This window comes from Oncorhynchus clarkii, chromosome 12 (genome assembly GCF_045791955.1).
Source record: "Oncorhynchus clarkii lewisi isolate Uvic-CL-2024 chromosome 12, UVic_Ocla_1.0, whole genome shotgun sequence".
NCBI lineage: Eukaryota > Metazoa > Chordata > Actinopteri > Salmoniformes > Salmonidae > Oncorhynchus > Oncorhynchus clarkii.
This window is the reverse complement of record NC_092158.1, coordinates 3,157,591-3,183,221: the sequence shown is the minus strand read 5'-3', so window position 1 is coordinate 3,183,221 and position 25,631 is coordinate 3,157,591. Positions and strand designations below refer to the sequence as shown.

General features: G+C 42.5%; 1 protein-coding gene across 1 annotated transcript in view; it reads left to right on the top strand.

The window, feature by feature from the left end:
• LOC139421839 (phospholipid phosphatase-related protein type 1) overlaps positions 1-25,631 on the top strand; it is a 173,907-nt gene that overhangs the window by 30,147 nt on the left and 118,129 nt on the right. Inside the window, exon 2 of the mRNA XM_071172960.1 lies at positions 7,482-7,566. Coding sequence (XP_071029061.1) covers positions 7,507-7,566 — 60 coding nt within the window. The 5' untranslated portion in view covers positions 7,482-7,506. The remainder of the gene's footprint in view (positions 1-7,481; positions 7,567-25,631) is intronic.

Here is a 25,631-nt window from a genome sequence, read left to right as displayed (position 1 = left end):
ACTGTATCAGAGCATGAGGTCTGATACCAACAGACTCAGAGACAGTTTCTATCTACAAACCATCAGACTGTATCAGAGCATGAGGTCTGATACCAACAGGCTCAGAGACAGTTTCTATCTACAAACCATCAGACTGTATCAGAGCATGAGGTCTGATACCAACAGGCTCAGAGACAGTTTCTATCTACAAACCATCAGACTGTTGAACACTTGAACTGTACTGACCACCTGCTCCGATTCTACACAGCTTAGAACACATGCACACACACACACACACACACACACACACACACACACACACACACACACACACACACACACACACACACACACACACACACACACACACACACACACACACACACACCACAACCCCCTACCCCCCTTCCCCAATACACATGTAAATATTGGACTATAGACTGTAAATATTGGACTATAGGTTGTAAATATTGGACTATAGATAGTAAATATTGGACTATAGATTGTAAATATTGGACTATAGACTGTACCCTCCTGTATTATTCTTATGCTAAAATATTTATTCTACTGAGACATTTACTTTATGTTCATCATTTTTATTATGTCTCATTGTTGTTTCATTGTCGAGAAGGAACCTGCTAGTAAGCATTTGGTTGGGCGGTGAATACCACGCATATCTGGTACACAGGACTAATACAACTCGAAACTGAAGCACAGGGTGTTGAACGGCACTCCGTAGAGATAATGGTATCATAGATCACCCCGAGGTTCGACACAACCCAAATAAAACGGCCTTTAGTGAGACAACAGGCAGAACTCTCTCCTGTGTGTGTTTTGGTGAGACAACAGGCAGAACTCTCTCCTGTGTGTCTGTGTTTTAGTGAGACAACAGACAGAACTCTCTCCTGTGTCTGTGTTTTAGTGAGACAACAGGCAGAACTATCTCCTGTGTGTTTGTGTTTTAGTGAGACAACAGACAGAACTCTCTCCTGTGTGTCTGTGCTTTGGTGAGACAACAGGCAGAACTCTCTCCGGTGTCTGTGTTTTAGTGAGACAACAGGCAGAACTCTCTCCTGTGTGTCTGTGTTTTAGTGGGACAACAGACAGAACTCTCTCCTGTGTGTGTTTTGGTGAGACAACAGGCAGAACTCTCTCCTGTGTGTCTGTGTTTTAGTGAGACAACAGGCAGAACTCTCTCCTGTGTGTCTGTGTTTTAGTGAGACAACAGGCAGAACTATCTCCTGTGTGTTTGTGTTTTAGTGAGACAACAGACAGAACTCTCTCCTGTGTGTCTGTGCTTTGGTGAGACAACAGGCAGAACTCTCTCCGGTGTCTGTGTTTTAGTGGGACAACAGGCAGAACTCTCTCCTGTGTCTGTGTTTTAGTGAGACAACAGACAGAATTCTCTCCTGTGTCTGTGTTTTAGTGAGATAACAGACAGTTATTGTGGGTGCTCTGCTGTATATCGCGATTCACATTAGTATCGTGGCAAGGAAACAAAACACAAAGCAGATTTAACTTCTTTAGGAAAACAGCTCTGATGTTGGAAACAAAACATCATTATGTTGTCATCCACAGTCACATTAGTTTGTTTTCTTGTTTACTACTGCCCCCTAGCCCAGATAGGTTATTTTCCAAGCTATTACACACAATATTTTACATACAGCAGGTTTGTAAAGGACCAAAGAAAAGGTCTGCTTCGTGTTTTCATTTTTGCCATGGAAAAAATATAATATCAGACCTGTGGCTGTAGGTTAATCTGTAGACATTAAGAGACTCAGACCTGTGGCTGTAGGTTAATCTGTAGACATTAAGAGACTCAGACCTGTGGATGTAGTTTAATCTGTAGATGTTAAGAGACTCAGACCTGTGGATGTAGTTTAATCTGTAGACATTAAGAGACTCAGACCTGTGGCTGTAGGTTAATCTGTAGACATTAAGAGACTCAGACCTGTGGCTGTAGTTTAATCTGTAGATGTTAAGAGACTCAGACCTGTGGCTGTAGTTTAATCTGTAGACATTAAGAGACTCAGACCTGTGGCTGTAGGTTAATCTGTAGACATTAAGAGACTCAGACCTGTGGCTGTAGGTTAATCTGTAGACATTAAGATACTCAGACCTGTGGCTGTAGGTTAATCTGTAGACATTAAGAGACTCAGACCTGTGGCTGTAGGTTAATCTCTAGATGTTAAGAGACTCAGACCTGTGGCTGTAGTTTAATCTGTAGACGTTAAGAGACTCAGACCTGTGGATGTAGTTTAATCTGTAGATGTTAAGAGACTCAGACCTGTGGATGTTGTTTAATCTGTAGATGTTAAGAGACTCAGACCTGTGGCTGTAGTTTAATCTGTAGATGTTAAGAGACTCAGACCTGTGGCTGTAGTTTAATCTGTAGACATTAAGAGACTCAGACCTGTGGATATAGGTTAATCTGTAGATGTTAAGAGACTCAGACCTGTGGCTGTAGTTTAATCTGTAGGTGTTAAGAGACTCAGACCTGTGGATGTAGTTTAATCTGTAGACATTAAGAGACTCAGACCTGTGGCTGTAGGTTAATCTGTATACATTAAGAGACTCAGACCTGTGGCTGTAGGTTAATCTGTAGACATTAAGAGACTCAGACCTGTGGCTGTAGGTTAATCTGTAGACATTAAGAGACTCAGACCTGTGGCTGTAGGTTAATCTGTAAACATTAAGAGACTCAGACCTGTGGCTGTAGGTTAATCTGTAGACATTAAGAGACTCAGACCTGTGGATGTAGTTTAATCTGTAGATGTTAAGAGACTCAGACCTGTGGATGTAGTTTAATCTGTAGACGTTAAGAGACTCAGACCTGTGGATGTAGTTTAATCTGTAGATGTTAAGAGACTCAGACCTGTGGATGTTGTTTAATCTGTAGATGTTTAGAGACTCAGACCTGTGGCTGTAGTTTAATCTGTAGACATTAAGAGACTCAGACCTGTGGCTGTAGTTTAATCTGTAGACATTAAGAGACTCAGACCTGTGGCTGTAGGTTAATCTGTATACATTAAGAGACTCAGACCTGTGGCTGTAGTTTAATCTGTAGACATTAAGAGACTCAGACCTGTGGCTGTAGGTTAATCTGTATACATTAAGAGACTCAGACCTGTGGATGTAGTTTAATCTGTAGATGTTAAGAGACTCAGACCTGTGGCTGTAGTTTAATCTGTAGATGTTAAGAGACTCAGACCTGTGGATGTAGTTTACTCTGTAGACGTTAAGAGACTCAGACCTGTGGCTGTAGGTTGATCTGTAGACGTTAAGAGACTCAGACCTGTGGCTGTAGTTTACTGCAATAATCACAGTGTGTTTGTTTTAGTGTGACAATTAAGTGATAATGCCAGAGAAAATATGGTGTTTGGAGGATATATGGTTCACTCCAGACCTGTCTGCCCTCGACCAGCACAAAAACATCCTGTGGCGTTCTGCATTAGAATCGAATAGCCCCCATGATATGCAACTTTTCAGGGAAGTTAGGAACCAATACACACAGGCAGTTAGGAAAGCTAGCTTTTTTAAACAGAAATCTGCATCCTGCAGTACAAACTCAAAAAAGTTCTGGGACACTGTAAAGTCCATGGAGAACAAGAGCACCTCCTCCCAGCTGCCCACTGCTCTGAGGCTAGGAAACACTGTTACAACCGACAAATCCACTATAATTGAGAATTTCAATAAGCATTTCTCTACGGCTGGCCATGCTTTCCACCTCACTACCCCTACCCCAGTCAACTGCCCGGCACCCTCTACAGCAACCCGCCCAAGCCCCCACCATTTCTCCTTCACCCAAATCCAGATAGCTGATGTTCTGAAAGAGCTGCAAAATCTGGACCCCTATAAATCAGCCGGGCTAGACAATCTGGACCCTCTCTTTCTTAAATTATCTGCCGAAATTGTTGCAACCCTTATTACGAGCCTGTTCATCCTCTCTTTCGTATCGTCTGAGATTTCCAAAGATTGGAAAGCTGCCGAGGTCATCCCCCTCTTCAAAGGGGGGGACACTCTAGACCCAAACTGCTGCAGACCTATATCTATCCTACCCTGCATCTCTAAGGTCCTCGAAAGCCAAGTTAACAAACAGATTACTTACCATTTTGAATCCCACCATACCTTCTCCGCTATGCAATCTGGTTTCCGAGCTGGTCATGGGTGCACTTCAGCCACGCTCAAGGTCCTTAACGATATCATAACCGCCATCGATAAGAGACAATACTGTGCAGCTGTATTCATCGACCTGGCCAAGGCTTTCGACTCTGTCAATCACCACATCCTCATCGGCAGACTCAACAGCCTTGGTTTCTCAAATGATTGCCTCGCCTGGTTCCCCAACTACTTCTCTGATAGAGCTCAGTGTGTCAAATCGGAGGGCCTGTTGTCCGGACCTCTGGCAGTCTCTATGGGGGTGCCACAGGGTTCAATTCTCGGGCCGACTATCTTCTCTGTATACATCAATGATGTCGCTCTTCTGCTGGTGATTCTCTAATCCACCTCTACGCAGACGACACCATTCTGTATACATCTGGCTCTTCTTTGGACGCTGTGTTACCTAACCTCCAGACGAGCTTCAATTATCACTTTTACACAACGGGTTACCAACATATTCAAATAATGATTGACATATTTTCATAAACTTTACTATTTCAATCCTTCCACGAGATATAGTCCCGGCACAAATCTAAGGTTGTTACCCAAGCGAGCTGGCTGTTTGTTCTGTTGGTTCGGTTGCCAGAGACACGACCCAGTTGTTCTGTATCTTTGGACGTGACCCAGTCGTTCGTTCTAGATGTTACATTGCCGTACTGGCAACTAACAGTGCAGCCAGGAAAACAGCAAATTAGCTGCATTTCCATTTGTTTAAGGTGTTTATTTCTAAAGACATTTATTTGGACACATCTTTAACGATCAGCTAATGAGGCGCGATTTCATTTGGCATAGAAAATGTGCTCACTCCTCTGTTCAGAGGAGCTATCCAACAACACAGCCAACAACACAGCTAAACAACACAGCCAACAACACAGCCAACAACACAGCCAACAACACAGCTAAAAACACAGCCAACAACACAGCTAAACAACACAGCTAAAAACACAGCCAACAACACAGCCAACAACACAGTTAACAACACAGCCAACAACACAGCCAACAACACAGCCAACAACACAGCCAACAACACAGCTAAAAACACAGCCAACAACACAGCCAACAACACAGCCAACAACACAGCCAACAACACAGCTATCAACACTGCCAACAACACAGCCAACAACACAGCTAAAAACACAGCCAACAACACAGCCAACAACACAGCCAACAACACAGCCAACAACACAGCTAACAACACAGCTAACAACACAGCTAACAACACAGCTAAAAACACAGCCAACAACACAGCTAACAACACAGCCAACAACACAGCTAACAGCACAGCTAACAGCACAGCTAACAACACAGCTAAAACCACAGCCAACAACACGGCCAACAACACAGTTAACAACACAGCCAACCACACAGCTAAACAACACAGCCAACAACACAGCTAACAACACAGCCAACAACATAGCCAACAACACAGCTAACACAGCTAAACAACACAGCCAACAACACAGCTAACAACACAGCCAACAACACGGCTAAAAACACAGCCAACAACACAGCTAAAAACACAGCCAACAACACAGCCAACAACACAGCTAACAACACAGCCAACAACACAGCCAACAACATAGCCAACAACACAGCCAACAACACAGCCAACAACACAGCTAACAACACAGCTAACAACACAGCTAACACTACAGCTAACACAGCCAACAACACAGCCAACAACACAGCCAACAACACAGCCAACACAGTCACTTCACACGGGAGCTGAAAGACTGTAAAATAGCTGCACTTGGTTTCCTTTGACCTGGTTTCTATTGACATTTATTTGTATATAGATCCATAAAAATTATACTGATTCATGATTTCAACTGGTTGAGAAAAGCTGCCTGTATGTCTCGTCCCGACTCCCGACACGATCATTACTATGGGACAGCTGGAGATCCAATTTCAATATTGAAACAATGTAGGAAATGTCAGAGGGACAGACAGCAAGGTTTATACAAATGTCCACTGTTGAAAACCAAATGCTAGTTTAAAAGAAAGGAGAGATAATGTCTAGATGCTTTTTACAGTTTTACAAGCTATACATTGTCTGACTGGGCATTTTAACGTCGTAGATTTAGCCGTTGGCAACTTGTGGAATAGACACTGGCTGGAATGGGGTTATAACCAATCAGCATTCAGGATTAGACCCAGCCGTTGGGTATGAGGCATTTCCTGTCCTCTGTGTGTGTGAGTGTGAGTGTGAGTGTGTGTGTGTGAGTGAGTGTGTGTGGAATCAAGCACAGCCTCTCTCATGTCAGATCTCATTATCTGCCACATTAGTTATAACATCACTCAGTCACGTCAGATCTCTGTTCTCTTCTCTCTCCTCTTCCTGTCCTGTGTTCCTCCACCCGTCATCAGCTCTCTTCCTGTCCTGTGTTCCTCCACCTGTCATCAGCTCTCTTCCTGTCCTGTGTTCCTCCACATGTCATCAGCTCTCTTCCTGTCCTGTGTTCCTCCACCTGTCATCAGCTCTCTTCCTGTCCTGTGTTCCTCCACCTGTCATCAGCTCTCTTCCTGTCCTGTGTTCCTCCACCTGTCATCAGCTCTCTTCCTGTCCTGTGTTCCTCCACCTGTCATCAGCTCTCTTCCTGTCCTGTGTTCCTCCACCCATCATCAGCTCTCTTCCTGTCCTGTGTTCCTCCACCCATCATCAGCTCTCTTCCTGTCCTGTGTTCCTCCACCCATCATCAGCTCTCTTCCTGTCCTGTGTTCTTCCACCTGTCATCAGCTCTCTTCCTGTCCTGTGTTCCTCCACCTGTCATCAGCTCTCTTGCTGTCCTGTGTTCCTCCACCCATCATCAGCTCTGTTTTCTCAGTGAGAGAAGGAGAGTATATGTCAGTGTCCATTCTGATTCCCTGATTCCTAAGTTCCTGGAGTCGTGAATCGATTTCAAGACTCGACTAGTCTATTTGGTTAATCATCTATGTATACAGCAGGAGAGAAGTGTCATATTGTTCACATGAAGCCCCTCTATCCTGTGTGTTGTTCACATGAAGCCCCTCTATCCTGTGTGTTGTTCACATGAAGCCCCTCTATCCTGTGTGTTGTTCACATGAAGTCCCTCTATCCTGTGTGTTGTTCACATGAAGCCCCTCTATCCTGTGTGTTGTTCAAATGAAGCCCCTCTATCCTGTGTGTTGTTCACATGAAGCCTCTCTATCCCGTGTGTTGTTCACATGAAGCCCCTCTATCCTGTCTGATTGTGTTTTGTACCTCTTTGTCTTGTCCAATCAGTTTATGTCTTGAGATTAATTCCCAACTCGAGGAATCGGAATCAGAATGGTGTCCAATATTTGTGGATATTAACAGTCGTCTCCTTTCCCTCTTGTAGATTGAGGATCTCCGACTGAGACACCATGGCTTCTGACAACACACAGCGCAGTTACTCCATCATCCCATGTTTCATCTTCGTAGAGGTAAGACTGTCTGTCCGTCTGTCTGGTGTTACCTAATAACAGGTTGTTCAGTGATCGTAGAGGTAAGTCTGTCTGTCTCAGTGAGTGCTGTACTGTGTGTGTGTGTGTGTGTGTGTGTGTGTGTGTGTGTGTGTGTGTGTGTGTGTGTGTGTGTGTGTGTGTGTGTGTGTGTGTGTTTGATATTATAGTTTTTCTAGCACATGTAGAGTTAAGTCGATTTAGGAACATTCTCTCACCGTCTCCCTCTCTCTCTCTCACCCTCTCTCACCCTCTCTCTCTCACACACCCTCTCTCTCTCTCTCTCTTTCTCTCTCTCTCTCTCTCGCTCTCTTGCTCTCTCTCACCCCCGTCTCTCTCTCTCTCTCTCACTCTCTCTCTCTCTCTCTCACACTCTCTCACCTTCCCTCTCTCTCTCACCCCTCCTCTCTCTCTCTCTCTCTCTCACTCTCTCTCTCTCTCACACTCTCTCACCCTCCCGCTCTCTCTCTCACCCCCGCTCTCTCTGTCTCTCTCTTTGTGTCTGTTTGAGACAATGTTTTCAGCCCCAGCTCCATATTTAATTAACAGTTCTGCCAAAGCCTTTTAATCACAGTGAACCATCTTGAGACGCTGTACATCAAAGCCTTTGGCTTGGAGAAGAACGACATGCTTTGCGTATCGCATTCACCATTCTGTCAATTATTTTCTCTTCTCTCTTTCTAAATTCACACTCGACCCTCCTCCCTCCCCCTCTCGCTATCTCCTCTCCTACCTCCTCTCCATCTCCTCTCTCTCCTCTCCTCCCTCCCCCTCTCTATTTCCTCTCCTCCCTTCCCTTCCCTTCTCCATCTCCTCTCCTCCCTCCCTCCCCCTCTGTCTCCTCTCCTCCCTTCCCTTCTCCATCTCCTCTCCTCCCCCCTCCCTCCCCCTCTGTCTCCTATCTTCCCTTCCCTTCTCCATCTCCTCTCCTCCCTCCCTCCCCCTCTCTCCTCTCCTCCCTTCCCTTCCCTTCTCCATCTCCTCTCCTCCCTCCCTCCCTCCACCTCTGTCTCCTCTCCTCCCTTCCCCATCTCTCTCCCCCACCCCCTCTATCTCCTCTCTCTCTCCTCTCTCTCCCCCCACCCCCTCTATCTCCTCTCTCTCTCCTCTCTCTCCCCCCACCCCCTCTCACACCTCTCTCTCCTCTCTCTCCTCTCACTCCTTTCTCTCCTCTCTCTCCCCCACCCCCTCTCACTCCTCTCTCTCCTCTCCTCCCTCCCCTCTCCAGAGTCTCTCCTCCCTCCCCCTCTGTCTCCTCTCCCCCCACCGTCTCTCTCTCCTCTCTCTTGGTCTCTCTAAATCTTCTGTTTCCTCTCTGTCATCTTTCCATAGCTGTGTTTACCAAGCTATAGATTCTGCGAGTAGGCACCTAGAAAGTTATTATATAGAGGCATGATGAGGCTCTGTGTCGGGGGATAGGAGGAGGGTGACAATTTCATTGAAATCACAGCTTAATGTCTCTCTATTCATCTTTGTGTATAATATATATATATATATATATATATATATATATATATATATATATATATATATATATATATATATATATATATATATATATGTATATATATATATATATATAGTGGGACAACATTTCACAGGCCACAATCAAAAGCCTGATTAACTCTATGTGAATAAGATGTTGAGTTGCCTAGAAGGCCAGCATCCCGGAGTTGCCTCTTCACTGTTGACGTTGAGACTGGTGTTTTACAGGTACTATTTAATGAAGCTGCCAGTTGAGGACTTGTGAAGCTTGTTGAAAGAATGCCAAGAGTGTACAAATCTGTCATCAAGGCAAAGGGTGGCTACTTTGAAGAATATAAAAATATATTTGGATTTGTTTAACACTTTTTTGCTTACTACATGATTCCATGTGTGTTATTTCATAGTTTTAATGTCTTCAATATTACTCTACAATGTACTGAATTTTAGTCTCATCTGACCAGAGTACCTTCTTCCATATGTTTGAGGAGTCTCCCACATGCCTTTTGGCGAACACCAAACGTGTATTTAATTGTTTTCTGGCCACTCTTCCATAAAGTCCAGCTCTGTGGAGTACGGCTTAAAGTGGTCCTATGGACAGATACTCCATTCTCTGCTGTGGAGCTTTGCAGCTCCTTCAGGGTTATCTTTGGTCTCTTTGTTGCCCTCCTTGCCCGGTCCGTGAGTTTTGGTGGTCGGCCCTCTCTTGGCAGGTTTGTTGTGGTGCCATATTCTTTCCATTTTTTAACAATGTATTTAATGGTGCTCCGTGGGATGTTCAAAGTTTCTGATATTTAAAAAAAAATCCAACCCTTATCTGTACTTCTCCACAACTTTGTTCCTGACCTGTTTGGAGAGCTCTTTGGTCTTCATGGTGCCCCTTGCTTAGTGGTGTTGCAGACTCTGGGACCTTTCAGAACAGGTGTATATACACTGAGATCATGTGACAGATCATGTGACACTTAGATTGCACACAGGTGGACTTTATGTTACTAATTATGTGACTTCTGAAGATAATTGGTTGCAGCAGATCTTATTTAGGGGCTTCATAGTAAAGGGGGTGAATACATATGAACACACCACTTTTAAAACGCTGAGCAACACACTGAGCTACTCCTGGAATACACTACACAACACACTGAGCTACTCCTGGAATACACTACACAACACACTGAGCTACTCCTGGAATACACTACACAACACACTGAGCTACTCCTGGAATACACTACACAACTCACTGAGCTACTCCTGGAATACACTACACAACTCACTGAGCTATTCCTGGATAACACTCTACACACACACACTGAGCTACTCCTGGAATACACTACTCCTGGAATACACTACACAACACACTGAGCTACTCCTGGAATACACTACACAACACACTGAGCTACTCCTGGAATACACTACACAACACACTGAGCTACTCCTGGAATACACTACACAACACACTGAGCTACTCCTGGAATACACTACACAACACACTGAGCTACTCCTGGAATACACTACACAACACACTGAGCTACTCCTGGAATACACTACACAACACACTGAGCTACTCCTGGAATACACTACACAACACACTGAGCTACTCCTGGAATACACTACACAACACACTGAGCTACTCCTGGAATACACTACACAACTCACTGAGCTACTCCTGGAATACACTACACAACACACTGAGCTACTCCTGGAATACACTACACAACACACTGAGCTACTCCTGGAATACACTACACAACACACTGAGCTATTCCTGGATAACACTACACAACACACTGAGCTACTCCTGGAATACACTACACAACACACTGAGCTACTCCTGGAATACACTACACAACACACTGAGCTACTCCTGGAATACACTACACAACTCACTGAGCTACTCCTGGAATACACTACACAACACACTGAGCTACTCCTGGAATACACTACACAACACACTGAGCTACTCCTGGAATACACTACACAACACACTGAGCTATTCCTGGATAACACTCTACACACACACACTGAGCTACTCCTGGAATACACTACACAACACACTGAGCTACTCCTGGAATACACTACACAACACACTGAGCTACTCCTGGAATACACTACACAACACACTGAGCTACTCCTGGAATACACTACACAACACACTGAGCTACTCCTGGAATACACTACACAACTCACTGAGCTACTCCTGGAATACACTACACAACACACTGAGCTACTCCTGGAATACACTACACAACACACTGAGCTATTCCTGGATAACACTCTACACACACACACTGAGCTACTCCTGGAATACACTACACAACACACTGAGCTACTCCTGGAATACACTACACAACACACTGAGCTACTCCTGGAATACACTACACAACACACTGAGCTACTCCTGGAATACACTACACAACACACTGAGCTACTCCTGGAATACACTACACAACACACTGAGCTACTCCTGGAATACACTACACAACACACTGAGCTACTCCTGGAATACACTACACAACACACTGAGCTACTCCTGGAATACACTACACAACTCACTGAGCTACTCCTGGAATACACTACACAACACACTGAGCTACTCCTGGAATACACTACACAACACACTGAGCTACTCCTGGAATACACTACACAACACACTGAGCTACTCCTGGAATACACTACACAACACACTGAGCTACTCCTGGAATACACTACACAACACACTGAGCTATTCCTGGATAACACTCTACACACACACACTGAGCTACTCCTCGATTACTATTCCTATAAAATATAGCTATTCCTGGATTACACTCTACACACTATAGTCATCCCCCCTAGACTGTAGTATTATGTAGTCAGCCATGCTAGACTGTAGTATTCTGTAGTCAGCCATGCTAGACTGTAGTATTATATAGTCAGCCATCCCAGACTGTAGTATTATATAGTCAGCCATCCTAGACTGTAGTAGTATATAGTCAGCCATCCTAGACTGTAGTATTCTATAGTCAGCCATCCCAGACTGTAGTATTATATAGTCAGCCATGCTAGACTGTAGTATTATATAGTCAGCCATCCCAGACTGTAGTATTATGTAGTCAGCCATCCTAGACTGTAGTATTATGTAGTCAGCCATCCCAGACTGTAGTATTATGTAGTCAGCCATCCCAGACTGTAGTATTATGTAGTCAGCCATCCCAGACTGTAGTATTATATAGTCAGCCATCCTAGACTGTAGTATTATATAGTCAGCCATCCTAGACTGTAGTATTATATAGTCAGCCATGCTAGACTGTAGTATTATATAGTCAGCCATCCCAGACTGTAGTATTATGTAGTCAGCCATCCCAGACTGTAGTATTATGTAGTCAGCCATCCCAGACTGTAGTATTATGTAGTCAGCCATCCTAGACTGTAGTATTATGTAGTCAGCCATCCCAGACTGTAGTATTATGTAGTCAGCCATCCTAGACTGTAGTATTCTGTAGTCAGCCATCCTAGACTGTAGTATTATGTAGTCAGCCATGCTAGACTGTAGTATTATATAGTCAGCCATGCTAGACTGTAGTATTATATAGTCAGCCATCCCAGACTGTAGTATTATGTAGTCAGCCATCCCAGACTGTAGTATTATGTAGTCAGCCATCCCAGACTGTAGTATTATGTAGTCAGCCATCCTAGACTGTAGTATTCTGTAGTCAGCCATCCTAGACTGTAGTATTATGTAGTCAGCCATCCCAGACTGTAGTATTATGTAGTCAGCCATCCCAGACTGTAGTATTATGTAGTCAGCCATCCTAGACTGTAGTATTATATAGTCAGCCATCCTAGACTGTAGTATTATATAGTCAGCCATGCTAGACTGTAGTATTATATAGTCAGCCATGCTAGACTGTAGTATTATGTAGTCAGCCATCCTAGACTGTAGTATTATATAGTAAGCCATCCTAGACTGTAGTATTATATAGTCAGCCATCCCAGACTGTAGTATTATATAGTCAGCCATCCTAGACTGTAGTATTATATAGTCAGCCATGCTAGACTGTAGTATTATGTAGTCAGCCATCCTAGACTGTAGTATTATATAGTCAGCCATCCTAGACTGTAGTATTATGTAGTCAGCCATGCTAGACTGTAGTATTCTGTCGTCAGCCATCCTAGACTGTAGTATTATATAGTCAGCCATCCTAGACTGTAGTATTATGTAGTCAGCCATCCTAGACTGTAGTATTATATAGTCAGCCATCCTAGACTGTAGTATTATATAGTCAGCCATCCTAGACTGTAGTATTATGTAGTCAGCCATGCTAGACTGTAGTATTATATAGTCAGCCATCCTAGACTGTAGTATTATGTAGTCAGCCATCCTAGACTGTAGTATTATATAGTCAGCCATCCTAGACTGTAGTATTATATAGTCAGCCATGCTAGACTGTAGTATTATATAGTCAGCCATGCTAGACTGTAGTATTATATAGTCAGCCATGCTAGACTGTAGTATTATATAGTCAGCCATCCTAGACTGTAGTATTATGTAGTCAGCCATCCTAGACTGTAGTATTATATAGTCAGCCATCCTAGACTGTAGTATTATGTAGTCAGCCATGATAGACTGTAGTATTCTGTCGTCAGCCATCCTAGACTGTAGTATTATATAGTCAGCCATCCTAGACTGTAGTATTATGTAGTCAGCCATCCTAGACTGTAGTATTATATAGTCAGCCATCCTAGACTGTAGTATTATATAGTCAGCCATCCTAGACTGTAGTATTATGTAGTCAGCCATGCTAGACTGTAGTATTATATAGTCAGCCATCCCAGACTGTAGTATTATGTAGTCAGCCATCCCAGACTGTAGTATTATATAGTCAGCCATGCTAGACTGTAGTATTATATAGTCAGCCATCCTAGACTGTAGTATTATGTAGTCAGCCATCCCAGACTGTAGTATTATATAGTCAGCCATGCTAGACTGTAGTATTATATAGTCAGCCATCCCAGACTGTAGTATTATATAGTCAGCCATCCCAGACTGTAGTATTATGTAGTCAGCCATCCTAGACTGTAGTATTATATAGTCAGCCATGCTAGACTGTAGTATTATGTAGTCAGCCATCCTAGACTGTAGTATTCTGTCGTCAGCCATCCCAGACTGTAGTATTATATAGTCAGCCATCCTAGACTGTAGTATTATGTAGTCAGCCATCCTAGACTGTAGTATTATATAGTCAGCCATCCTAGACTGTAGTATTATATAGTCAGCCATCCCAGACTGTAGTATTATATAGTCATCCCCCCTAGACTGTAGTATTATATAGTCAGCCATGCTAGACTGTAGTATTATATAGTCAGCCATGCTAGACTGTAGTATTATATAGTCAGCCATGCTAGACTGTAGTATTATATAGTCAGCCATCCTAGACTGTAGTATTATGTAGTCAGCCATCCTAGACTGTAGTATTATATAGTCAGCCATCCCAGACTGTAGTATTATGTAGTCAGCCATCCTAGACTGTAGTATTATGTAGTCAGCCATCCTAGACTGTAGTATTATATAGTCAGCCATCCTAGACTGTAGTATTATGTAGTCAGCCATCCTAGACTGTAGTATTATATAGTCAGCCATCCTAGACTGTAGTATTATGTAGTCAGCCATGCTAGACTGTAGTATTCTGTCGTCAGCCATCCTAGACTGTAGTATTATATAGTCAGCCATCCTAGACTGTAGTATTATATAGTCAGCCATCCTAGACTGTAGTATTATGTAGTCAGCCATCCTAGACTGTAGTATTATATAGTCAGCCATCCTAGACTGTAGTATTATATAGTCAGCCATCCTAGACTGTAGTATTATGTAGTCAGCCATGCTAGACTGTAGTATTATATAGTCAGCCATTCCAGACTGTAGTATTATGTAGTCAGCCATCCCAGACTGTAGTATTATATAGTCAGCCATGCTAGACTGTAGTATTATATAGTCAGCCATCCTAGACTGTAGTATTATATAGTCAGCCATCCTAGACTGTAGTATTATATAGTCAGCCATCCTAGACTGTAGTATTATATAGTCATCCCCCCTAGACTGTAGTATTATATAGTCAGCCATGCTAGACTGTAGTATTATATAGTCAGCCATCCCAGACTGTAGTATTATATAGTCAGCCATCCTAGACTGTAGTATTACGTAGTCAGCCATCCTAGACTGTAGTATTATGTAGTCAGCCATCCTAGACTGTAGTATTATATAGTCAGCCATGCTAGACTGTAGTATTATATAGTCAGCCATGCTAGACTGTAGTATTATATAGTCAGCCATCCTAGACTGTAGTATTATGTAGTCAGCCATCCTAGACTGTAGTATTATGTAGTCAGCCATCCCAGACTGTAGTATTATATAGTCAGCCATGCTAGACTGTAGTATTATATAGTCAGCCATGCTAGACTGTAGTATTATATAGTCAGCCATCCTAGACTGTAGTATTATATAGTCAGCCATCCTAGACTGTAGTATTATATAGTCAGCCATCCTAGACTGTAGTATTATGTAGTCAGCCATCCTAGACTGTAGTATTATATAGTCAGCCATCCCAGACTGTAGTATTATGTAGTCAGCCATCCTAGACTGTAGTATTATGTAGTCAGCCATCCTAGACTGTAGTATTATATAGTCAGCCATCCTAGACTGTAGTATTATGTAGTCAGCCATCCTAGACTGTAGTATTATATAGTCAGCCATGCTAGACTGTAGTATTATATAGTCAGCCATCCTAGACTGTAGTATTATGTAGTCAGCCATCCTAGACTGTAGTATTATGTAGTCAGCCATCCTAGACTGTAGTATTATGTAGTCAGCCATCCCAGACTGTAGTATTATGTAGTCAGCCATCCTAGACTGTAGTATTATGTAGTCAGCCATGCTAGACTGTAGTATTATATAGTCAGCCATCCTAGACTGTAGTATTATGTAGTCAGCCATCCCAGACTGTAGTATTATGTAGTCAGCCATCCCAGACTGTAGTATTATATAGTCAGCCATCCTAGACTGTAGTATTATGTAGTCAGCCATCCCAGACTGTAGTATTATATAGTCAGCCATCCTAGACTGTAGTATTATGTAGTCAGCCATCCCAGACTGTAGTATTATATAGTCAGCCATGCTAGACTGTAGTATTATATAGTCAGCCATCCCAGACTGTAGTATTATATAGTCAGCCATCCTAGACTGTAGTATTATATAGTCAGCCATCCCAGACTGTAGTATTATATAGTCAGCCATCCCAGACTGTAGTATTATGTAGTCAGCCATCCTAGACTGTAGTATTATGTAGTCAGCCATCCTAGACTGTAGTATTCTGTAGTCAGCCATCCTAGACTGTAGTATTCTGTAGTCAGCCATCCCAGACTGTAGTATTATGTAGTCAGCCATCCTAGACTGTAGTATTATGTAGTCAGCCATGCTAGACTGTAGTATTATGTAGTCAGCCATCCCAGACTGTAGTATTATGTAGTCAGCCATGCTAGACTGTAGTATTCTGTAGTCAGCCATCCTAGACTGTAGTATTATGTAGTCAGCCATGCTTGTTTCTCTGCAGAGATGTTAATTTAGATGTTATGATTTGACTAGTGAAACTGTTTATGGCTAAACACGGACCTCTGCTGGTAGAGGGGAACTCGTTAAACTGTTTATGGCTAAACACTTACCCCTGCTGTTAGCGAGAGAGGAACTAGTGAAACTATGTTTAAACTCTGACCCCTGCTCATAGAGAGGATGACACTGTATATGTTTAAACACTGACCTCTGCTGGTAGAGAGAGGAACTGCATCTGAATAAGCTCCATCTGATACATTTTGTACCTAATAGTTAATTGCACTCACCAGTTTCTAAATCAGTCCCTGACTTTAAATCAGAAGTGAAAATAAAGTCAAGGTTCAGATTTGAGCGTCCCCAGCTCATAGAGTCTGATATGACTTCAGGTTTAACCAGTAACAGAACATTAACATATCGAAACCATTTGCCTACCGATTAATTATTTCAAGTTGTTATGATGATTATTTATGTTATTATTAAAACGGAAATGATTGACATTTCAGATTGGATCACAGGAGGCTGCTGGGGGGTGAGAACGGCTCATAACAATGTCCGGAACGGAGCAAATGGAATGGCATCAAACACCTGGAAACCATGGAAACCAATGTGTTTGATGTGTTTGATACCATTCCACTGATTCCGCTCCAGTCATTACCACGAGCCCCATCCTCCCCTAATGAAGGCGTCACCAACCTCCTGTGGATTGGACCATTGACCAGCAGGCTGTGATTGAGGCTTTCAGCATCTTGTGGCTAGCAGGCTTTGCCAGTGGTGGAAAAAGGTTTCAATTGTAAAGATATCTTTGTAGAAAATGATTCAAGTAAAAGTGAAAGTCACCCAGTAAAATACGACTTGAGTAAAAGTTTTAAAAAATTTATTGGTTTAAAATGTACTTAGTACTCAATTATCATGCTTCAGTAAAGTAAAAGTAAATACTATACATTAAATTCCTGATATTTTAGGAAACCAGATTGTCTTGTTTTTTAAATTTACTGACAGACAGGGGGCACACTCCCACACAGACATTTACAAATGCAGTATTTGTGTTTAGTGAGTCTTCCAGACCAGAGGCTGTAGGGTTGACAACACGTTATATTCATAGGTGTGTGAATTGGACCATTTTTCTGTCCTGCCTGAGCATTCAACATATATCGAGTGCTTTTGGATGTCAGGGAGGAAAAAGTACATGTTTTTTCTTTAGGGATGTAGTGAAGCAAATACTACTCCAAAAAACAACTGAAGTAGTACTTCAAAACTATTTTTTACTTAAGTACTTTACACCACTGGGCTGTGCTATGATCAAATGGCACTATGGGCCCTGGTCATGAGTAGTGTATTATGCAGGGCATGATGGCTTCCCTACAAAGATTTTGCTTGGGCAGAGCTCTGAATGTGCTCTCCAGATTAGGGCCGTAGCAGCGACAGTGTGTGAGGACTTAAACATGTTAACGAAAACAAAGAGGCACTGGTGACAAAACATTTGAGAACATTTGAAGCTGGTTTTCACAGAATGTCTCTGTTATTTCGAGAATGGTTTAAGCTGCAGCAACAGGGGTGAAATGGTCTACAACGTTTAATTTTAACATTTCTGAAGTGATATTTGACTTCGCATGAGTGACAAGAAGTAACTAGCCACAATGACATTTCTTTTGAGAAAAGTCGGCTAACCTAAGCTACCTAGGTACAGTATAACTAGCTAGCTAGGTACAATATAACTAGCTACCTAGGTACAGTATAACTAGCTAGCTAGGTACAATATAACTAGCTACCTAGGTACAGTATAACTAGCTAGCTAGGTACAATATAACTAGCTACCTAGGTACAGTATAACTAGCGAGCTAGTCGCTAGTTCAATTTCTCTCAGGATTATTAGGCCAACGAAATGTTAATCAACATTTTATTGAACTAAAAGGTTAGCTGTGTTAGCCCAGTCGCTAGCTTATCCAGGGTCAGTGATACATAGAGTAACCATGTATTGTCTATCAATGGGAACGACTCCAATCATTTTGCAAGCAACGTTGCTAACTCAAATTTAAAAATAAAACGAACCTCAGTAAATATGACCTGTGACGCTCATCTCCTGTAGCCTAATTGTCATCTCTTTATTTTTCATACTATACCTGTATTACAAGGATTTCCACTAACCAAATGTATATATAAGCACCTTAAAAGGTATGTACAAAATCTGGTATATTTCAATTGAGAACATTTAACTGAACATGTATATGGAGTGAGTTGAGCTCTTCTCTGCTTCAGATGACAAAGGGGTGCATTGCATGGGCCCATAAGGTCAGTAATGCCATGGTAACTGTGGGTCTATTGTATGGCTCCACTGGGGAGGCATGTGTCATGCTGAAACAGGCCATATGATAGGCTGACAATCCAATGAAACAGGCTATATGATAGGCTGACAATCCAATGAAACAGGCCATATGATAGGCTGACAATCCAATGAAACAGGCCATATGATAGGCTGACAATCCAATGAAACAGATTGGAGATCTTTACAACCAGACAAAAAAAAAGGAAATGTTAATTTGAGAAACTGACACAGAAACACAGATGTGTTACAGACAACCCCTTCCCCTGTTTATTGCAGCATTGTGATGTGTGATTCATCGAACATTGGCGCTAGTTCAACATGTACAAATATGCTAACTGGTATGTAAAGATTTGACATCTGTTTAAAACAAACAACACTTAGAAAATGAATTAGGAACAAATAGACGATTATTACTAAAGCATCATTTCAGGTGAACAATCCAAAAACCCTCCATTGGCTGACTTCTATCCCAGCCCAGCCAATCACATGCTAGGTTTGATAAGTTGAATCAGGTGTGTTACCCAGCAGGCCTCCTGCAGGGTTGACCTGCTCCCATTTTGATAGGTTTATACATGTGTTGTTTTAACTCTATTTTATATATAACCCATGGCATATAGGATAGACCCATAGTTGTCATGTTCTGACCCTAGTTCTTGTGTTATTTGTTTGTTTTAGTTGGTGAGGACGTGAGTTGGGTGGGCATTCTATGTTTTGTGTTTCTAGGTTGGTTTTCTGTGTTCGGCCTAGTATGGTTCTCAATCAGAGGCAGGTGTCGTTAGTTGTCTCTGATTGAGAATCATACTTAGGTAGCCTGGGTTTCACTGTTGTTTTGTGGGTGATTGTTTCCGTGTCTGTGTTTTTCACCACACGGTACTGTTTCGGTTTGTTCATGTTTATTGTTTTTGTATTCATAGTGTTCAGTTTATGTTTTCTAAATAAACAACCATGGACACTTACCACGCTGCGCATTGGTCCCCCGATCCTTCTCGCTTCTCCTCCTCAGATGAAGAGGAGGAGGAAACCCCTTACAATAGTCTCTTCGGGAGATTCATTGGGACCTCTCTGTTCATCTGCAAACAAGCTTTCCATAGCTGAGGACAGCCTTCATTATAGTCAAATTAAATAGCACTGAATATTATGTCGCTATTATCTCTCTATCCTCGTAGTTTTCCCCTCTAGGGACTAGAACTGGAGAATATTTTCTTAATGTCCTCCCACAAAGTGACCTGCATGGTCCAGTAGCTCTTCCTTTGCTGACAGCTGGAGCTGCAATGTCACCCTCTTCCATGGCTGTTCTCTACAAATACATTTGGAGACTGTGTCTTTAATTTACAATGGTTATATCAAGATAGCTAGCTAAGAGGAAGTTAGCTAGCTGATGACATTTAATTAATTTAGCTAAACAGGGTGTAAAGTTAGCTAGCTAGCAGCTCAGTTGAGTTAGCCTACAAAGTGGCCTACTGCCTCTGTCTTTTGGGTCCTTACGAAACAAAATAATGGACAAATCTTCACATTTTTTTCGGTGTTAGCAATTCCAGAAGCCATGTGGACGAATGGAGTGTCAGCTTTTCCAGAAGCCATGTGGACGAATGGAGTGTTAGCTTTTCCAGAAGCCATGTGGACGAATGGAGTGTCAGCTTTTCCAGAAGCCATGTGGACGAATGGAGTGTTAGCTTTTCCAGAAGCCATGTGGACGAATGGAGTGTCAGCTTTTCCAGAAGCCATGTGGACGAATGGAGTGTCAGCTTTTCCAGAAGCCATGTGGACGAATGGAGTGTCAGCTTTTCCAGAAGCCATGTGGACGAATGGAGTGTCAGCTTTTCCAGAAGCCATGTGGACGAATGGAGTGTCAGCTTTTCCAGAAGCCATGTGGACGAATGGAGTGTCAGCTTTTCCAGAAGCCATGTGGACGAATGGAGTGTCAGCTTTTCCAGAAGCCATGTGGACGAATGGAGTGTTAGCTTTTCCAGAAGCCATGTGGACGAATGGAGTGTTAGCTTTTCCAGAAGCCATGTGGACGAATGGAGTGTGTTTGTCACCAGAGAGGTTTAGAAGGTGTTGTGATGTTTGACTTTACCAGCGTAAACCACTTTCAATACATATAAATCACAGGCTGTCGGCCACACTTGAAACTAGCAACAACTACCCGGAAAAAAAACGAGGGAGGCTTGACAACAACGTGGTTTTGTAGGTCTTGCAATGCAAGTCTAGGTAACAAAATGCCCATTACACTTCTGTGGAAATATCAAAACAAAACTGTCACTTCTAGAGTTCCTCTCATACTATGTCACCATCTCCTGTCACCCAGTCCTGTGCTGATGACAGTGTGGACATTAGTGATATTAGTGACTAACGACCTTGTGGAATAGAGGTGTAACTTTAAATTTAATCTAGTTAGTCGTCCAGCGAGATTCAGATGGGCTGTAATTAAAGTATAGGGCTGAATCCGAAATGGCTATCAGAGGTACTCCACTGAACAAAAATATAAACTCAAACTCAACATAAAGGAAAGATCCCAGAAATGCACAAAAGGCTTATTTTATTTTTCTATTTTTTTTTATCTTAAAATAAGATTTCTCACAATAAAAGGCCACTTTAAAATGTGCAGTTTTCACACAACACAATACCACAGATGTCTCAAGTTTTGAGGGAGTTGTCAATTGGCATGTTGACTGCAGGAATGTCCACCAAAAATGTTGGCTGAGAATTTGTTAATTTCTCTACCATAAGCCGCCTCCAACATAGTTTTAGAGAATTTTGCAATAAGTCCAACTGGCCTCTCAACCCGGAGACTACGTGTAACCACACCAGCCCAGGATCTCCACATCCAGCTTCTTCACCTGTGGGATCATCTGAAGGTGAAGGGCGGGCCTAATGAATTCATTTTTATTGGCTGATATTCCTGTACACTATATATACAAAAGTATGTGGACCGCTTCAAATTAGTGGATTGGCTATTTCAGCCACACCGGTTGCTGACAGGTGTATACAATCGAGCACACAGCCATGCAATATCCATAGACAAACATTGGCAGTGGAATAGCCCATACTAAAGAGCTCAGTGACTTTCAATGTGGCACCATCATCTTTCTAGCAAGTCAGTTCATCAAATGTCTGCCTTGCTAGAGCTTCCCCGGTCAACTGCAAATGCTCTTATTTTGAAGTGAAAACCTCTAGGAACAACAACGGCTCGGCCGTTAAGTGGTAGGCCACACAAGCTCACAGAATGGGACTGGCGAGTGCTGAATCTCAAATCAAATCAAATCAAATTTTATTTGTCACATACACATGGTTAGCAGATGTTAATGCGAGTGTAGCGAAATGCTTGTGCTTCTAGTTCCGACAATGCAGCAATAACAAGTAATCTAACTAACAATTCCAAAACTACTGTCTTGTACACAGTGTAAGGGGATAAAGAATATGTACATAAGGATATATGAATGAGTGATGGTACAGAGCAGCATAGGCAAGATACAGTAGATGGAATCGAGTACAGTATGTACAAATGAGATGAGTATGTAAACAAAGTGGCATAGTTTAAAGTGGCTAGTGATACATGTATTACATAAGGATACAGTCGATGATATAGAGTACAGTATATACGTATGCATATGAGATGAATAATGTAGGGTAAGTAACATTATATAAGTAGTGGCTAGTGATATATTTACATCATTTCCCATCAATTCCCATTATTAAAGTGGCTGGAGTTGAGTCAGTGTCAGTGTGTTGGCAGCAGCCACTCAGTGTTAGTGGTGGCTGTTTAACAGTCTGATGGCCTTGAGATAGAAGCTGTTTTTCAGTCTCTCGGTCCCAGCTTTGATGCACCTGTACTGACCTCGCCTTCTGGATGATAGCGGGGTGAACAGGCAGTGGCTCGGGTGGTTGATGTCCTTGATGATCTTTATGGCCTTCCTGTGACATCGGGTGGTGTATGTGTCCTGGAGGGCAGGTAGTTTGCCCCCGGTGATGCGTTGTGCAGACCTCACTACCCTCTGGAGAGCCTTACGGTTGAGGGCGGTGCAGTTGCCATACCAGGCGGTGATACAGCCCGCCAGGATGCTCTCGATTGTGCATCTGTAGAAGTTTGTGAGTGCTTTTGGTGACAAGCCGAATTTCTTCAGCCTCCTGAGGTTGAAGAGGCGCTGCTGCGCCTTCTTCACGATGCTGTCTGTGTGAGTGGACCAATTCAGTTTGTCTGTGATGTGTATGCCGAGGAACTCGTAAAAATCGCCTGTTACAACACTCATTACCAAGTTCCTGCCTATAGAAGCAACGTCAGCACAATAACTTTTTGTCGGGAGCTTCATGAAATGGGTTTCCATGGCCGAGTAGCCGCACACAAGCCGAAGATCACCATGCGCAATGCCAAGCATCGGCTAAAGTGGTGTTCTCTGGAGGGATGAATCACTCTTTACCATCAGGCAGGTCAGGGCTCTGTGTGGGCTAACCATCTCGACAAACCTTTTCTGTATGGACCTCGCTGCACTCATGGACCTCATTGTCTTGCTGAAACAGGAAAGGGCCTTCCCTAAACTGTTGCCACAAAGTTGGAAGCACAGAATGGTCTAGATTCTACCACATGTTTATTTTGTATTAATATTTATTTAACCAGGGGAACCTAATGAGACCCAGGGTCTCATCTCCAATGGTGTTCTGTGAACATCAGTTCAAGGGGAACCTAATGAGACCAGGGTCTCTTCTCCAATGGTGTCCTGTGAACATCATTTCACGGGGAACCTAATGAGACCAGGGTCTCATTTCCAATGGTGTCCTGTGAACATCAGTTCAAGCAATGTGAGCGACACATTTAACCTGTTGCGATGACCAAACCCGGATCCGGGATTCTATTTATAGACCTAAGCTCATTACCATAACGCAACGTTAACTATTCATGAAAATCGCAAATGAAATGAAATAAATATGCTAGCTCTCAAGCTTAGCCTTTTGTTAACAACACTGTCATCTCAGATTTTCAAAATATGCTTTTCAACCATAGGAAAACAATCATTTGTGTAACAGTAGCTAGCTAGCGTAGCATTTAGCGTTAGCATTAGCGTTAGCATTAGCGTTAGCATTTAGCAGGCAACTATCACAAAAACAAGTAAAGCCTTCAAATAAAATAACTTACCTTTGAAGAACTTCTGATGTTTTCAATGAGGAGCCTCTCAGTTAGATAGCAGATGCTCCGTTTTTCCAAAAATATTCTTTGTGTATTAGAAATAGCTCCGTTTTGTACATCACATTTGGCTACCAAAAAAAAAAAAAAAAAAAAAAAAAAAAAACGAAAATTCAGCCCTCAAAACGCGAACTTTTTTCCAAATTAACTCCATAATATCGACTGAAACATGGCAAACGTGGTTTAGAATCAATCCTCAAGGTGTTTTTCCACATATCTCTTCAATGATATATCCTTCGTGGAAGCCTGGTTTCTCCTTGCTCTCAAATGGAAAAATAATTGCACCTGGCTTTACGCTCCAATTTCGACGCAGGGACACCAGGCGGACACTTGGAAAATGTAGTCTCTTATGGTCAATCTTCCAATGATATGCCTACAAATACGTCACAATGCTGCTAACACTTTGGGGGAACGACAGAAAGTGTAGGCTCATTCCTTGCGCAATCACAGCCATATAAGGAGACAATGGAAAACAGAGCTTCAGAAATTCTGCTCATTTCCTGGTTGATGCATCATCTTGGTTTCGCCTGTAGAATGAGTTCTGGGGCACTTACAGACAATATCTTTGCAGATTCTGAAACTTCAGAGTGTTTTCTTTCAAAAACTGTCAAGAATATGCATAGTCGAGCATCTTTTCGTGACAAAATATCGCGCTTAAAACGGGAACGTTTTTTATCCAAAAATGAAATAGCGCCCCTAGAGATCAAAGAGGTTAAGTGGGTGTTCACTACAAAATTACAGTTACAACATTTCAAATGAATTACATTCCGTTTAAAATGGTAACTGATATATACAATCAACCAAAACAAGTTGAGTTTTAATTGGTTACATTTTTTTTTAGCAGAGCTCTAAATTCACCTTTTGGGACCAAATAATGTGTTTTATAGTGACCTATAGGTCATCCCAGGACTGAGGGGCATAATTCATTGAAAGCAGTCTTCCTTAACTCAGAGGAACTTCTATAACTAACCAGTAGAGGTTACTAGAGGTTTTAACTCAGAGGAGACCCGTGGAACTTCTAGAACTAACCAGTCTAGAGATTTTAACTCAGAGGAGACCCGTGGAACTTCTAGAACTAACCAGTCTAGAGATTTTATCTCAGAGGAGACCCGTGGAACTTCTAGAACTAACCAGTCTAGAGATTTTATCTCAGAGGAGACCCGTGGAACATCTAGAACTAACCAGTCTAGAGATTTTAACTTAGAGGCGAGGTAGTATGAGAGTTTCTGGAGAAGTGCTTTATATACAAATAATAGCCAATGTTGGTTACTTCTAGTAGTCAGAGACTCCCCAACCAACAGAACTATTGAATAGACAATGTTGGTCCCTTCTGATAGTCAGAGACTCCCAACCAACATAACTATATTGGGGCGGCAGGGTAGCCTAGTGGTTAGAGCGTTGGACTAGTAACTGAAAGGTTGCAAGATTGAATCCCCGAGCTGACAAATTACAAATCTGTCCTTCTGCCCCTGTTGTTCTGCCCC